The following is a 13,628-nucleotide window of genomic DNA, read 5'->3' as shown; positions in this document are numbered from 1 at the left end:
TACATGTTTCCACACTGTATCACACTTTGACTCAATGATTTACATTTATACAGCTAGATATTGTGAAGTATTTTCCACAAATGCTGCACGTGAAACTAACTAACTTAAATACAAAGATAATAGTAATTGCTGCAGTAAAGATATCATTCTAAGTGTGTTTCCAACGAATTAAGTATTTGAAATGGGTCACAGTCATTCATTGTTCATTGAATCAATTCATGTTTAAAATCATCTTTTAAGATGGGATTTGTAGAAGTCAGCCGTGGAAAATCTTTTACACTGAGGAGCATTCTGTTTTCAAATAATCCGTTTTAAAGAAAAAGCATATGCATTATTATTACTATTATTATGATCACCTCGACGCGGAGGGTCTGAACGCCGCCGGCTATGGGAGTCATGATCGTCTCATCAATCTTGAGGCCCATGACTGAGGAAGAACTAAGGGAAGGACTTGAACTTTATTTCGCCTTCCATCACAGTGAGGAATGTGTAGGAGTCACTATGGTGGATGTTCATGTTAAAATGTATTTTTGAAGTGATCTGTTACTTTTAATTGTATGACTGACCTGGCCAATGAAATTCCTCATATGTTCCAAAACATACTTGGCGAATAAAGTGTGATTCTGATTCTGATATTGATTCTGATTCTGAAATTTATGATTATTCCAGGAAAGTGTTTCAAAATGTTGTTAGTCAGTAATCGATTATTCACTCCAACCTTTTCATTGACAGTGAGAGCGTTGATTTCAGATCACTGGGTCATTTAAAGGATGTTAGACATAGAAAACACAGGAAAAAAAGCAGCACCACACGAAGCTTTGTACAACTCAAACAGGAAGTGATTAAATATCAGTATATATTAAAAACATCCAACATTTCACTGAGAAAGTTAATACAGAACATTTCAAAATACAACCTACAAAGCTGAGGGCTGTTGAACAGTCAAGTTGTGATACCTTTAAGTCAGTATTTTGGTGTTACATGTAATTTTAAGAATGGTCCCAGGCAAGTGAAAGCTGTGATGTTGTGGGAAGCAGGTCTTTTTGTTTTAAACTCATGTCATTAGAATTATCTTCTGTCTTTACTTGGATATCAGAACCTTTTCAACTGGTCCGAAGGTTCTTTAAGCCTCGAAGAACTGCAATGCCACCTCACTGTCACTCTTGCTTTTCTCTGTATCACTAACAATGGATTCCTCCAAAATGATGATTAGAAATGAATTTTGCTTGGAGACTTTGGAAGCCTTTCACATTTCGTGACTCATAGATGGACAGGTAACACAACACCCCTGCCCCACAGAAATCTGATAAGCCCCAAAACCAATAAGGCTGCCACAATGGTTCCTAGGAAGAAAATAACTTGCTTTACCTTGCTCCATTTGTCTCAATGCTCAACATCAGTTCTGCACACTGTGATGTGGTGTGACCATCGCATTTTATACATTTTTTAAATAAGTATTACGTAACTTCCATTTTAACTTCATCCCTTTTTCCGTTCCGCTCAAGCATTCTTCCCAGAACATTAAGTTATCCTGAATATCATTCATCCCAAGCAGTAGTTCACCATCTTCCAGTATGCGATAGGCAGGCAATCTTCCCGTAACTTTCCGTCCTTTCCTTAGGAAATCTCAAGCTCACCTTTTCCTTGGGTAGAGAAGTCGCACTCCAAGGGGCATGGCACGTACACTCTGGGTTGTTACACTAAGCGGCTGCACCTCTGCAGCCACAAAAAAAATGCCGCCTCTCATGCAGGAAGCCTGGGTTCAATTTTTAAGGAGAGCTCATACAATGTGTCTTCATCCATAATAATTGTTTTGTCAAGTAAGTACTGAATGACCTGCAATATCAAACACGTAAATGTCAAAGACAGTAACTCAAGGAACAATAGTAAAGTATACAGGCCGGCCCCGGGCGACAAATGGGTTCTGTTTTTATGTTTGGCTGGAAGTCGATTTTGTACGCAAGTCAGAAAGTACACAAAATCACTCGATATGGTGTTCATTCCTCCACAGTATTGTGATGAATGCCATCGAAAGGACATGACACAGTGGGAGAATCTAGGATCAGAGGGCACAGCCTCAGAATAAAAGGACGTACCTTCAGAATGGAAGTGAGGAGGATTTTCTTTAGCCAGAGGGAGGTGAATCCGTGGAATTCATTGCCACAGATGGCTGTGGAGGCCAAGTCATTGGGTATTTTTAAAACATAGATTGATAGTTTCTTGATTAGTAAGGGCATCAAAGTTTACGGGGAGAAGGCGGTAGAATAGGAGTTATGGGAAGAAGGCAGGAATATGGGGTTAGGAGGGAGAGATAGATCAGCCATAATTGAATGGCGGAGCAGACTCGAATGGGAAAATGGCCTAATTCTGTTCCTATATCTTATGGACTGATAATGAAGAACGATTACTAAAAGTGGAGAGAGAGGTAACTAGTTGTAGGAACAAATGCATGTAGGTCATTATTGAAACTCATCCATATGCAAGGATGGCCATAAACTGTGTATTTATAACCAGGGGAGGACCTGTACAGTATTTCATTGAACAAATTATCTAGAAATAATCAGTGGCTGAGGAAATACTCTGGACAAAATGGTTGGAATGTAAATAATATTCTTTCAGCAAAGAGAAACTGCTTTCCAGTGGATTTTACACTTGTGAAGGCTTCTCCCATTCACTTTAACATGTTTCTCAGCTTATACGTACATAGCTTCAGTACCTTTTCTATTACATAGAAACATAGAAAATAGGTGCAGGAGTAGGCCCTTCAGCCCTTCGAGCCAGCACTGCCATTCAATATGATCATGGCTGATCATCCAGAATCAGTACCCCGTTCCTGCTTTCTTCCCAAGTCCCTTGATTCTGCTAGCCCTAAGAGCTCTCTCTTGAATACATTCAATGATTTGGCTTGCACTGCCTTCTGTGGCAGAGAATTCCGCAGATTCACAACTCTCTGGCGGAACAAGTTTTTCCTCATCTCAGTCCTAAATGGCCTGCCTAAACTGTGATCCCCGATTCTGCACTCCCCCAACATGGCGAACATTTTTTCTGCATCTAGCCTGTCCAATCCCTTAAGAATGTTATGTGCTTCTATAAGATCCCCTCTCATCCTTCTAAATTACAGTGAATACAAGCCCAGATGATCTATTCTTTCACCATATGACAGTCCCGCCATACCGGGAATTAACCTGGTGAACCTACACTGCACTCCCTCCATAGCAAGAATGTACTCCCTCAATTAGCAATGGTGACAAAGCCCTCAAAGTATAAGATCATTAAAAAGAGTAGCTCAATTATAGTACACCAGTACCCTTCTTACAAAGAACATTGCACACTACAGCACAGGAACAGACACTGTGGCCCACAATTTTTGTGCCAAACATGATGCCACCTGTCTGTACATGGTCCATATCCCTCTATTCCCATGTGCCTATCCAAAAAACCTCTTAAGCGCTACTATAGTTTCTGCCTCCATCATCACCTCCTGTATTCTCCAGTATGTGGTTTAAAATCAGGAAGAGGTGTGTCAGCTCTGGTTCAACAATGGCAGTGCATTCACCATATTACTCACTTCAACATGTTCCTGTCTAAACATGCACATTGACACTGGTGTCCAATTAGCCACTTGAAATTGGAGGGGGGCATTGAGTGCTAATCTGTCCTCTGATTTGACTGCCCTTTCAATGAAAAAGTCATTCACTTTATGTTCCAGCATCATGTCTAAAATTAGCAATTTGAAACAGGTTTCGAAAGCCACTTAAAATATTGTTTACACAGTTGCATCCAAACTAAGGATCGGCCCATGAATGGTGGTCTCAGGTGTTCTTTAAGCAGTCTAACCCAGTCTAGTTTAAATTTGCATCAATATCACCTGAAATCCCAATGATTCAAACTGGTCATGAAATTAGAAATGTAAATAAATACGTAAATGTGAACACGAAGTTACCTTTAGTTGATGATCTATTCTATATGGGGTTTGTTGGAACTGGCGTATCTCCCTAATAATGTGTGATATCTAGGTTAAAAAGAAAGTCATCAGTTGCAAGAGCAGAATAAATGTATTGCATCATAAGTCTACAAAGCAACATTTGGCAATAACAAACAGTAGGAAGATAATTATTCTGTTTACACAAGGTGAACATTCAAGAGTAGTAAAACACCAACACCTGGATAAAGTGGATGTGCAGAGGATGTTGCCACTAGTGGCAGTCTCGGACCAGAGGCCATGGCCTCAGAATAAAAGAACGAACCTTTAGAAAGGAGATGAGGAGGAAATTGAGACTGAGGTGAGAAAAAACTTTTTCACCCAGAGAGTTTCACCCACAGAGGGCAGTGGAGGCCAAGTCACTGGATGGATTTAAGAGAGAGTTAGATAGAGCTCTAGGGGCTAGTGTAGTCAAGGGATATGGGGAGAAGGCAGACACGGGTTATTGATAGGGGACGATCAGCCATGATCACAATGAATGGCGGTGCTGGCTCGAAGGGCCGAATGGCCTCCACCTGCACCTATTTTCTATGTTTCTATGAAATTCTTTAGTCGGAGGGTGGTGAATCTGTGGAATTCATTGCCACGGCCAGCTGTGGAGGCCAAGTGAATGGATATCATTAAGGCAGAAATTGACAGACGGGTGTCAGGGGATATCGGGAGGAGGCAGGAGAATGGGGTTGAGAGGGAAAGATAGGTCAGCCATGGAATACTTTATTGCCACATGTGACTAGGCACAGTGGAATTATTTCCTTGCATACCCAATATATACAAATAGCAGCCACCTACGGCGCTGACAAAGTTACAAAGCACGCCGGCGCCTCCTTTAATTCCCCCCCTCCCACCCCACAGCGGCTCCCCCCATGCCGGGTCCCCATTGTCCTTTGTTCTCCCACCCTCCCCAACTGTTCATTTTTCTCCCCCCTGATTGAATAGCGGAGTAGACTTGATGGGTTTGAATGGCCTAATTCTGCTCCTATCACCTATGAACATGAACGGATCATGGAAAGGCCTATGTTTAAGAAAGAACTGCAGATGCTGGAGAAATCGAAGGTAGACAAAAATGCTGGAGAAACTCAGCGGGTGAGGCAGCATCTATGGAGTGAAGGAATAGGGCAACATTTCGGATCGAGACCCTTCTCTACATTCTTTATCCAGAGCCTGGTAGCAAAGACCACAGCAGTAGAACCACAGTTTTTTTTTCAAACTACATGGTATCATCAGCTATCTGGCTGATATAGAAATTTAGTATAATCATTGTAGGAACTCGTCTTGTGATGATAAGCAGAGAAATTCTCGTACGATTGTGACATATAACTGTAGCCCATGTATTTGAACAAATGGATGATATTCAATAAACCTTAAGTTGGAATGGAAATACAGAGAACCTAATGATTTATAAAAAATTCTGCCTGTTGTGGCCTTGAGATTCTTCCCTTCTGGCAATGAAGATTGAAATATTTTGGAATGAGATAGGTGACGAGGAAATTGCCAGGACTTGAGGGCCTGAGCTATAGGACGAGGTCGAGCAGGCTAGGACTCTATTCCTTGGAGAGCAGAAGGATGAGGGATGATCCTACAAAGGTGTACAAAATCATAAAAGGAATATGGGGTGAACGCATAGAGTCTCTTGCCCAGAGCAGGGGAATCAAGAACCAGAGGACATTGGTTTAAGGTGATGAACGGGAAGATTTAATAGGAGCCTAATGCCCCTGCCCCACTTAGGAAACCTGAACGGAAAGCTCTGGAGACTTTGTGCCCCACCCAAGGTTTCCGTGAGGTTCCCGGAGGTTTTTGTCAGTCTCCATACCTGCTTCCACTACCTGCAACCTCCGGCAACCACCTGCAACCTCCGGGAATCGCTTACAAAACCTTTGCGCTCCATCTGCTTGACGCGCAAATGATGCCCAAGTGGGATAGGTCCTTTACTTACTAACTTACTTACTGCCTATTATGCCTCTAGGCATGTAGGGCAGCAACGGAGGTCCTCCACTCCTGTCTGTTCAATCACACATGCAAACAATTATTGATTTAGCTATGGAATGAGAGTTTTGCTGACAACGTCTGAATTTATTACCTATTCCTTCTCAAGGCACAATACTGATGGGAAGTAAATGCTGGACTGGAGTGATGCCTAAATCTGATGAACCAATTAATTGGCATGGGACAAGGGAAGGTTAGGAATCCACTTTGCCTGGTTTATGCTGGAGTGGCTGGGCTCCAGGAACTCCTAAGCCAAATCAAGAACACTTCAGACCATTTGGTTCATGTGCCACAATATAATGATCTATAGGGCGGCCACGGTGGTGCAGCAGTAGAGTTGCTGCCTTACAGCGCTTGCAGTGCCAGAGACCCGGGTTCGATCCTGACTACGGGTGCTGTCTATACAGAGTTTGTACTTTCTCCCCGTGACTGTGCAGGTTTTCTCAGAGAGCTTCGGTTTCCTCCCACACTCCAAAGACGTACAGGTTTGTAGGTTAATTGGCTTGGTGTATGTGTAAATTGTCCCAAGGGTGTGTAGGATAGTGTTCATCTGCAGGGATCGCTGGTCGGTGTAGACTCGGTGGGCCGAAGTGCCTGTTTCCGCGCTGCACCTCTCAAAACTAATACTAAATAAAACTAAAGTTTCTGGCACACAGCGGAGGCAGGACAGGCGGAGGACAGAAGCGGCACCGGGAACAAAGGAAGACCCCCCAGCGTGGGGGAAAAAGCCACGAGGGAGGGGAGGGGAGAACAAAGGGCAACCTGGCATGGGATACTTTGTGTGCCTCGTAACTTTGTCGGCGCCCTTTATGTGGCGACTCTTTGCATACCTTAGATGATGCAAAACAAAGAATATTATGGTGACTTTTCACATGTGACAATAAAGTATCATTCATTCATTCATTCATTCATTCATTCACGTAGTGTGTTGGAAAATTGGGACAGCACAACTGTCCCTGATTGTGTAGTTCCAAACCTTCTTTAAACACTGTTACATTATGAAATTAAAATAGCTGTCATCACATTTCATTGATTAAACTCACCATTCTCATTTTGGAAAAGTTTACAAGACCTTCATCAGTAAAATTGGGTGTACCCTCCTCTATAAACGCGAGGTCAGTCAAATACATCCCAAGGTAAGGAACACAGGGTGGATTACAACTGCAAAAGATCATATGAGATAACATTAAAAGGCTATCATTAATTTACAGTATGTGGGTGGTCCAGATGATCGCTTTTATGAGGAGCTCCTTCATGATTAATTCAGTAAAAGTCAGATTTCACAGGTGGCACAGTGGCGCAGCTGGTGGAGCGACTGCCTCACAGCACCAGAGAACCGGGCTCGATCCTGACCTCGGGTGCTGCCTGGGTGGAGTTTGCATGTTCTCCCTGTGGCCATGTGGGTTTCCAGTTTCCTCCCACATCCCAAAGACGGGTGGATTTTGTAGGTTAATTAGCCTTTGTATAATGCCCCTGGTGTGCAGGGAGCTGATGCGAAAGTGGGATAACATAGAACTGGGATGAACGGGCGATTGATGGTCATGTGGGCAGAAGGGCCTGCACCATGCCGTGTCTCTAAAGAAAAAAGACCTCTCAAATTCTGACGACCCTTCATAAACTAAGTCACAAATGTAGTGTGGTGTCATGCTTGGCCATCGCTTTAGGAAAAATGTGAAGGGCTCTGTCACTGGTGTTGAAAACGTTTACAACATGTTAGGAGATTGTAGCTATGTGATTTGACAGAACATATTGGGATATTTCTCCCGAGAACAGAAGATGACGTGGAGAGATCTGATAATGGAATTTAAAACCGTAAAGGGAGCAGACAGATTAGACAGAGGAAAATTTATCCCATGAGCAGAAGTTCTGGAATCAGCGTTCACTGAATGAAGGGGCTTGTCAGAAGAACCAAACGTTTCCGACGGGGATATGGCACGCCCTGTCAGGGGAAGTTTTGAAGGAAGATCATATTATAAAATCCAAGAGAGAGGTGGATAATCATCTGAAAGGAAAGAATATTCTGGACTTTGGGGAGAAGTGATGGGGGATAAACGTCTACGATGCTCTTCATCGGGCTGGTGCAGAATCATCAAACAAAAGGGGCGGCACAGTGGCGCAGCGGTAGAGTTGATGCCTCAAAGCGACAGAGATCCAGGTTCGATCCTGACTATGGGTGCTGTCTGTACGGAGTTTGTCCATTCTCCCTGTGACCTGAGTGGGGTTTCTCCGGGAGCTCCAGTTTCCTACTACACTCCGAAGATGTACAGGAATATAGGTTAATTGGCTTGGGCAAAATTGTACATTGTCCCTAGTGTGTGCAGGATAGTGGTAGTGTGAGGGGATTAACTGGTCGGCGCAGACTCAGTGGGCCGAAGGGCCTGTTGCCGCACTGTGTCTCTAAACTAAACTGAAGCTAGATCTTGCACTTCCAGTAACACAATGAGCAAATATGGACACACTAACACATTGAGCCAATATGGACACAGGGCTAAAATTGATACACGCCAATTCAAGCTTGCCATATCTGTGTCTCCAGACCAGCCAAAATAGGCAGCTTTCCAGGGTAGATCATGGCAGCCCAAAGAATAACTTTTCGTTAAGTACTAAGAACACCTTTCTATGGGCACTGGGGAAATACACTTATCCTCTATAGGATGTAGATAAAAATGCTGGAGAAACTCAGTGAGTGAGGCAGCATCTATGGAGCGAAGGAATAGGTGGCGTTTCGGGTCGAGACCCTTCTTCAGACTGATGTGGGGGTGGTGGGGGCCGGAAGAAGAAAGGAAGAGACGGAAACAGTGGGCTGTGGGAGAGCTGGGAAGGGGAGGGGAAAAGAAGGAGAAATCAAGGACTACTTGAAATTGGAGAAGTCAATGTTTATACCGCTGGGGTGTAAACTACCCAAGCAAAATATGAGGTGCTGCTCCTCCAATTTACGGTGGGACTCACTCTGGCCATGGAGGAGGCCCAGGACAGAAAGGTCGGATTCGGAATGGTAGGGTGAGTTAAAGTGCTGAGCCACCGGGAGATCAGGTTGTTTATTGTGAACAGAGCGAAGGTGTTGGGCGAAGCGATCGCCAAGCCTACGCTTGGTCTCACCGATGTAGAGCAGCGGACACCTGGAGCAGTGGATGCAATAGATAAGATTGGAGGAGGTGTATGTGGACCTCTGCCGCACCTGGAAAGACTGTTGGGTTCTTGGATGGAGTCAAGGGGGAAGGTAAAGCAACATCCTCTATTGGAAATTGTTTTACTTTCCATTGCTCCTGTATAATAAATGACTGACATTTGCGGTGAGATGCCTCTCAGTGCTTGTAGCCAAGGGTTGTAGAATAAACAATGAAGTTATGAATGGGATGGATAGCGTGGATAAAAACCTCTGGTGTCCTTTAGCATAGATTAATCCAAGGCATAAATTTAAAGTGATCAGTGAAAGAATTAGGGAGAAGAAAAAGAGCATTCTTTGCCTGAAAGGACTGTAAAGGTGGGCACCTTTGTTGCATTTAAAGGTACATTTGGCTGTTTACTCAGTGTGGTAATGTGAAGAGCTAAGGACTAAATGCAAACTCAATGCTAGCATTTATTTCAAGAAGGCTTGTATACAAAAACAGGGATGTAATGCTGAGGCTCTTTCAGGCGTTGGTAAGGCTGCATTTGGAATATTGTGAGCAATTTTGGGCTGCATATCTGAGGAAGGATCTGCTGGTTCTGCAGAGGGTCCTGATGAGGTTTACAAGAATGATCCCAGGAATGAGTGGGTTAACCTAAGATGAGCGTTTGACGGCACTGGGCCTGTACTCGCTGGAGTTTAGAAGAATGAGGGGGGACCCCATTGAAACATACAGAATAGTGAAAGGCTTGGATAGAGTGGATGTGGACAGGATGTTTCCACTAGTGGGAGAGTCTAGGACTAGAGGCCATAGCCTCAGAATTAAAGGTCATTCTTTTAGGAAGGAGATGAGGAGAAATTTCTTTAGTCAGAGGGTAGCGAATCTGTGGCTGTGGAGGCCAAGTCAGTGGATATTTTTAAGGCTGCGATAGATAGATTCTTGATCAGTACAGATGTCAGAGGTTATGGGGAGAAAGCAGGAGAATGGGGTTAGGAGGGAGAGATAGATCAGCCATGACTGAATGACGGAGTAAACTCGATGGGCCGAATGGCCTAATTCTACTCCTATCACTTATGAACTTATGACCTTATGTCCAAGAACTTGTGGAATTCCCTGCCACAGAGGGCAGTGGAGGCCAAGTCACTGGATGGATTTAAGAAAGAGTTAGATAGAGCTCTAGGGGCTAGTGGAATCAAGGGATATGGGGAGAAGGCAGGCACAGGTTATTGATTGGGGACGGTCAGCCATGATCACAATGAATGGCGGTGCTGGCTCGAAGGGCCGAATGGCCTCCTCCTGCACCTATTTTCTATGTAACTAGGAAGTAGCATTTGATGCTCAGCAAATCTTTGCCAGCAAGGGTGTAAAGGTCTTCCTTGCCTCTAAGCTCATTGGTTAATTTCCATTTTGTGATACACATTTTAACTTTCTGTGGCTGGTTAGAGACTTCCTTTATCATTTGCATTGTATGATACTGCAATGTAGAGATTTATCAAAATAATTTCATATCGGATCATACTACCTACCATATTCGAACATTCAATGGAACATTTCACACAGTCAAATATATTTGAATTACTATTGTTTCTTCCCAACAACCATCAGGCTCTTGAACACCACATAACACTATCCAACAACCTATGTATGGACTGATTTGAGTTTCACTGAGGACCATTGATTTTTTTCTAACACCAAATTTACTGAATGTTTGGTTTAAGTTTAAAGTTTAGTTGTCACACGTACCGAGGTACAATGCTAACCAGTCAGCGGAAAGACAATATATGATTACAATCGAGACATCCACAGTGTATAGATACATGATAGAGGGAATAATATTGCATATTGTCAAGGTGTATTGTATTACAGGCCTGTTATGCTGCTGTAAGTAGGGATTTCATTGTTCTATTGTTGGTACATCTGACAATTAAACACTCTTGACTCTTGATAAGTAGAAAAAGACAATACATGCACATTGTGTTCAAGAAGGAACTGCAGATGCTGGAAGATCGAAGGTACACAAAAATGCTGGAGAAACTCAGCGGGTGCAGCAGCATCTATGGAGCGAAGGAAATAGGCGACGTTTCGGGCCGAAACCCTTCTTCAGACTGATGGGGGGTGGGGGGGGAGAAACAATGCACATTGTTAGGAATGAAGTGAAGGAAGCTGCTGTGTGAAAGGAGCTTAGACTGGAAGTGTGAACTACATTGTAATAGAGCAAAGAAACGTCAATATTAAGCATGAACACTGAAATTTGCGAACAATTATTACACAGGAGCAGATATCTTAAGGCAATACTAACTTTTTCAGTGTTTCCCTTAGATTTTTAAATCTTCCTTCAGAGGAGACAGTTTTCTGAAGCTTGTCCATTTGGGCTTTGGTCTAAAACAAATGAAATGACAATGATGAACAGGTCAAATTTTAAAAGGTTATCAATGAATAAATCAAAATCACTCAATCTAAGTATTTGAGCAATGTGAAATATGGCAGCCAGTCTTCAATCGGATTCACTATTCATAACGTTTGCAACAGATTGGAATGATGGAATTAATGAGTGATTACCAGTACAGAAAAAAACATCTTACAGTATTTTCACCTCCCATAGCCCAAGGCCAATGTACTATTGCAACATTTAATTTGGTTTACAAGCCAGCATGGCTAGGGATAATTTCTCAATAAATTTTGTCTGGTTTACTCAGTAATGCAATAGGCATTGATGTAGTCTATTACAATATAGTCATAGAGTGTCATAGAGTCATAGAGTGATACAGTGTGGAAACAGGCCCTTCGGTCCAACTTGCCCACACCGGCCAACATGTCGCAGCTACACTAGTCCCACCACGTTTGGTCCATATCCCTCCAAACCTGTCCTATCCATGTACCTGTCTAACTGTTTCATAAATGTTGAGACAGACCCTGCCTCAACTACCTCTTCTGGCAGCTTGTTCCATACACACACCACCCTTTGTGTGAAAAAGTTACCTCTCAGATTCCTATTAAATAATTTCCCTTTCACCTTACACCTATGTCCTCTGGTCCATGACTCACCTACTCTGGGCAAGACACTCTGTGCATCTACCTGATCTATTGCTCTCATGATTTTATACACTTCAATAAGATCACCCTTCGTCCCCCTGCGCTCCAAGGAATAGAGTCCTAGCCTACTCAACCTCTCCCTGTAGCTCAGACTCTCTAGTCCTGGCAACATCCTCGTAAATCTTCTCTGTACCCTTTCCAGCTTATAACCATATAACCATATAACAATTACAGCACGGAAACAGGCCACCTTGGCCCTTCTAGTTCGTGCCGAACATTTATTCTCCCCTAGTCCCATCTACCTGCACTCAGACCATAACCCTCCATTCCTTTCCCGACCATATACCTATCCAATTTATTTTTAAATGATAAAATCGAACCTGCCTCCACCACTTCCACTGGAAGCTCATTCCACACAGCTACCACTCTCTGAGTGAAGAAGTTCCCCCTGATGTTACCCCTAAACGTCTGTCCCTTGACAGCTTGACAACATATTTCCTATAACATGGTGCACAGTACCTTGAGCTGGGATTAGACCTTGGGATCTTTAACCTTGAGTTGGGATTTTCATCGAAATGGATAATTTCTGTTAGATTTATTTAATAAAATAACGTGATACAAAAAGCTTTGTGTGGCAGTAGCATGCTGTGTAAATTCAAACAGCGGTCAGCGGGCCTTTGAGCATAAAATCCTGTAGGGACAGAGTCCAGATCTCTGCAGGATAAACGTCCATGCCAGGAATGTGAGCTGTAAAATCTACCCTGTGAGTTATGTATTAAGTATAAATTCAGTTTGCGTCTAATCAATGGATAAATCTAACAGGTCTTCACATCTAACAGGTCTTCAGTGAGCTGTTCTATCTTTCAAAACATGGCCATTTGTCTATAGCTGACAGTAAGCTTTCTGTCATGCTAAGGCAGCTTTGAGGTGAAGGATAAACAGAGGAATTATTGTGAAGGAAGGAACTGCAGATGCTGGTTTGAACCAAAGATAGACACAAAAAGCTGGAGTAACCCAGCGGGTCAGACAACATCTCTGGAGAAAAGGAATAGGTGACGTTTCGTGTCAAAACCGTTCTTCAGACCTATTCCTTTTCTCAAGAGATGCTGCCTGACCCGCTGAGTTATACCAGCTGTATGTGTCTATCGTTGGAACTATTGTGATATTAGTTTCACTTCTCCGTGGATTGTCACCTTGGCGTGGTGGAGAAGCTTGTGTGGACCTGAGATCCTGAGAGCGATGCCATCTGGAGCTATGCTCCTCGTAGGGGCACCCATGGCTGTAAGGTCGAGGGGGAGGTCTCTGACAAAGAGCAATCCAACCAAGACCTCAACGGTGAAACAGGCGGAGGATGATGGCTGAACTTAGTGGAGCGTCACAACGGCTGGGAAGGCGGGTGAAGGCTGCAGCAGAAAAGGGTCTCCGGTCGTCTTGGACTCCATGCAACTGGATCCTGACCCAGATCTGTCAAGGACCGTGGGGTAGCTGTCTGTGCACCAGTCTCCCCATGTTAAACAAAG

General features: G+C 43.5%; 1 protein-coding gene across 1 annotated transcript in view; it reads right to left on the bottom strand.

Annotated features, from left to right (window-relative positions):
* Nucleotides 1-608: 608 nt before the first annotated feature.
* Nucleotides 609-13,628, bottom strand: part of rasgrf2 (Ras protein specific guanine nucleotide releasing factor 2) — a 225,554-nt gene continuing 212,534 nt past the window's right edge. Inside the window, exons 23-26 of the mRNA XM_033018742.1 lie at nucleotides 11,375-11,454; nucleotides 7,009-7,126; nucleotides 3,944-4,012; nucleotides 609-1,836 (exon numbers count right to left, since the gene is read on the bottom strand). Coding sequence (XP_032874633.1) covers nucleotides 1,744-1,836; nucleotides 3,944-4,012; nucleotides 7,009-7,126; nucleotides 11,375-11,454 — 360 coding nt within the window. The 3' untranslated portion in view covers nucleotides 609-1,743. The remainder of the gene's footprint in view (nucleotides 1,837-3,943; nucleotides 4,013-7,008; nucleotides 7,127-11,374; nucleotides 11,455-13,628) is intronic.

Source organism: Amblyraja radiata, chromosome 3 (assembly GCF_010909765.2).
Source record: "Amblyraja radiata isolate CabotCenter1 chromosome 3, sAmbRad1.1.pri, whole genome shotgun sequence".
NCBI lineage: Eukaryota > Metazoa > Chordata > Chondrichthyes > Rajiformes > Rajidae > Amblyraja > Amblyraja radiata.
The sequence above is the reverse complement of the archived record's forward strand: the minus strand, read 5'-3'. Positions and strand labels throughout refer to the sequence as shown.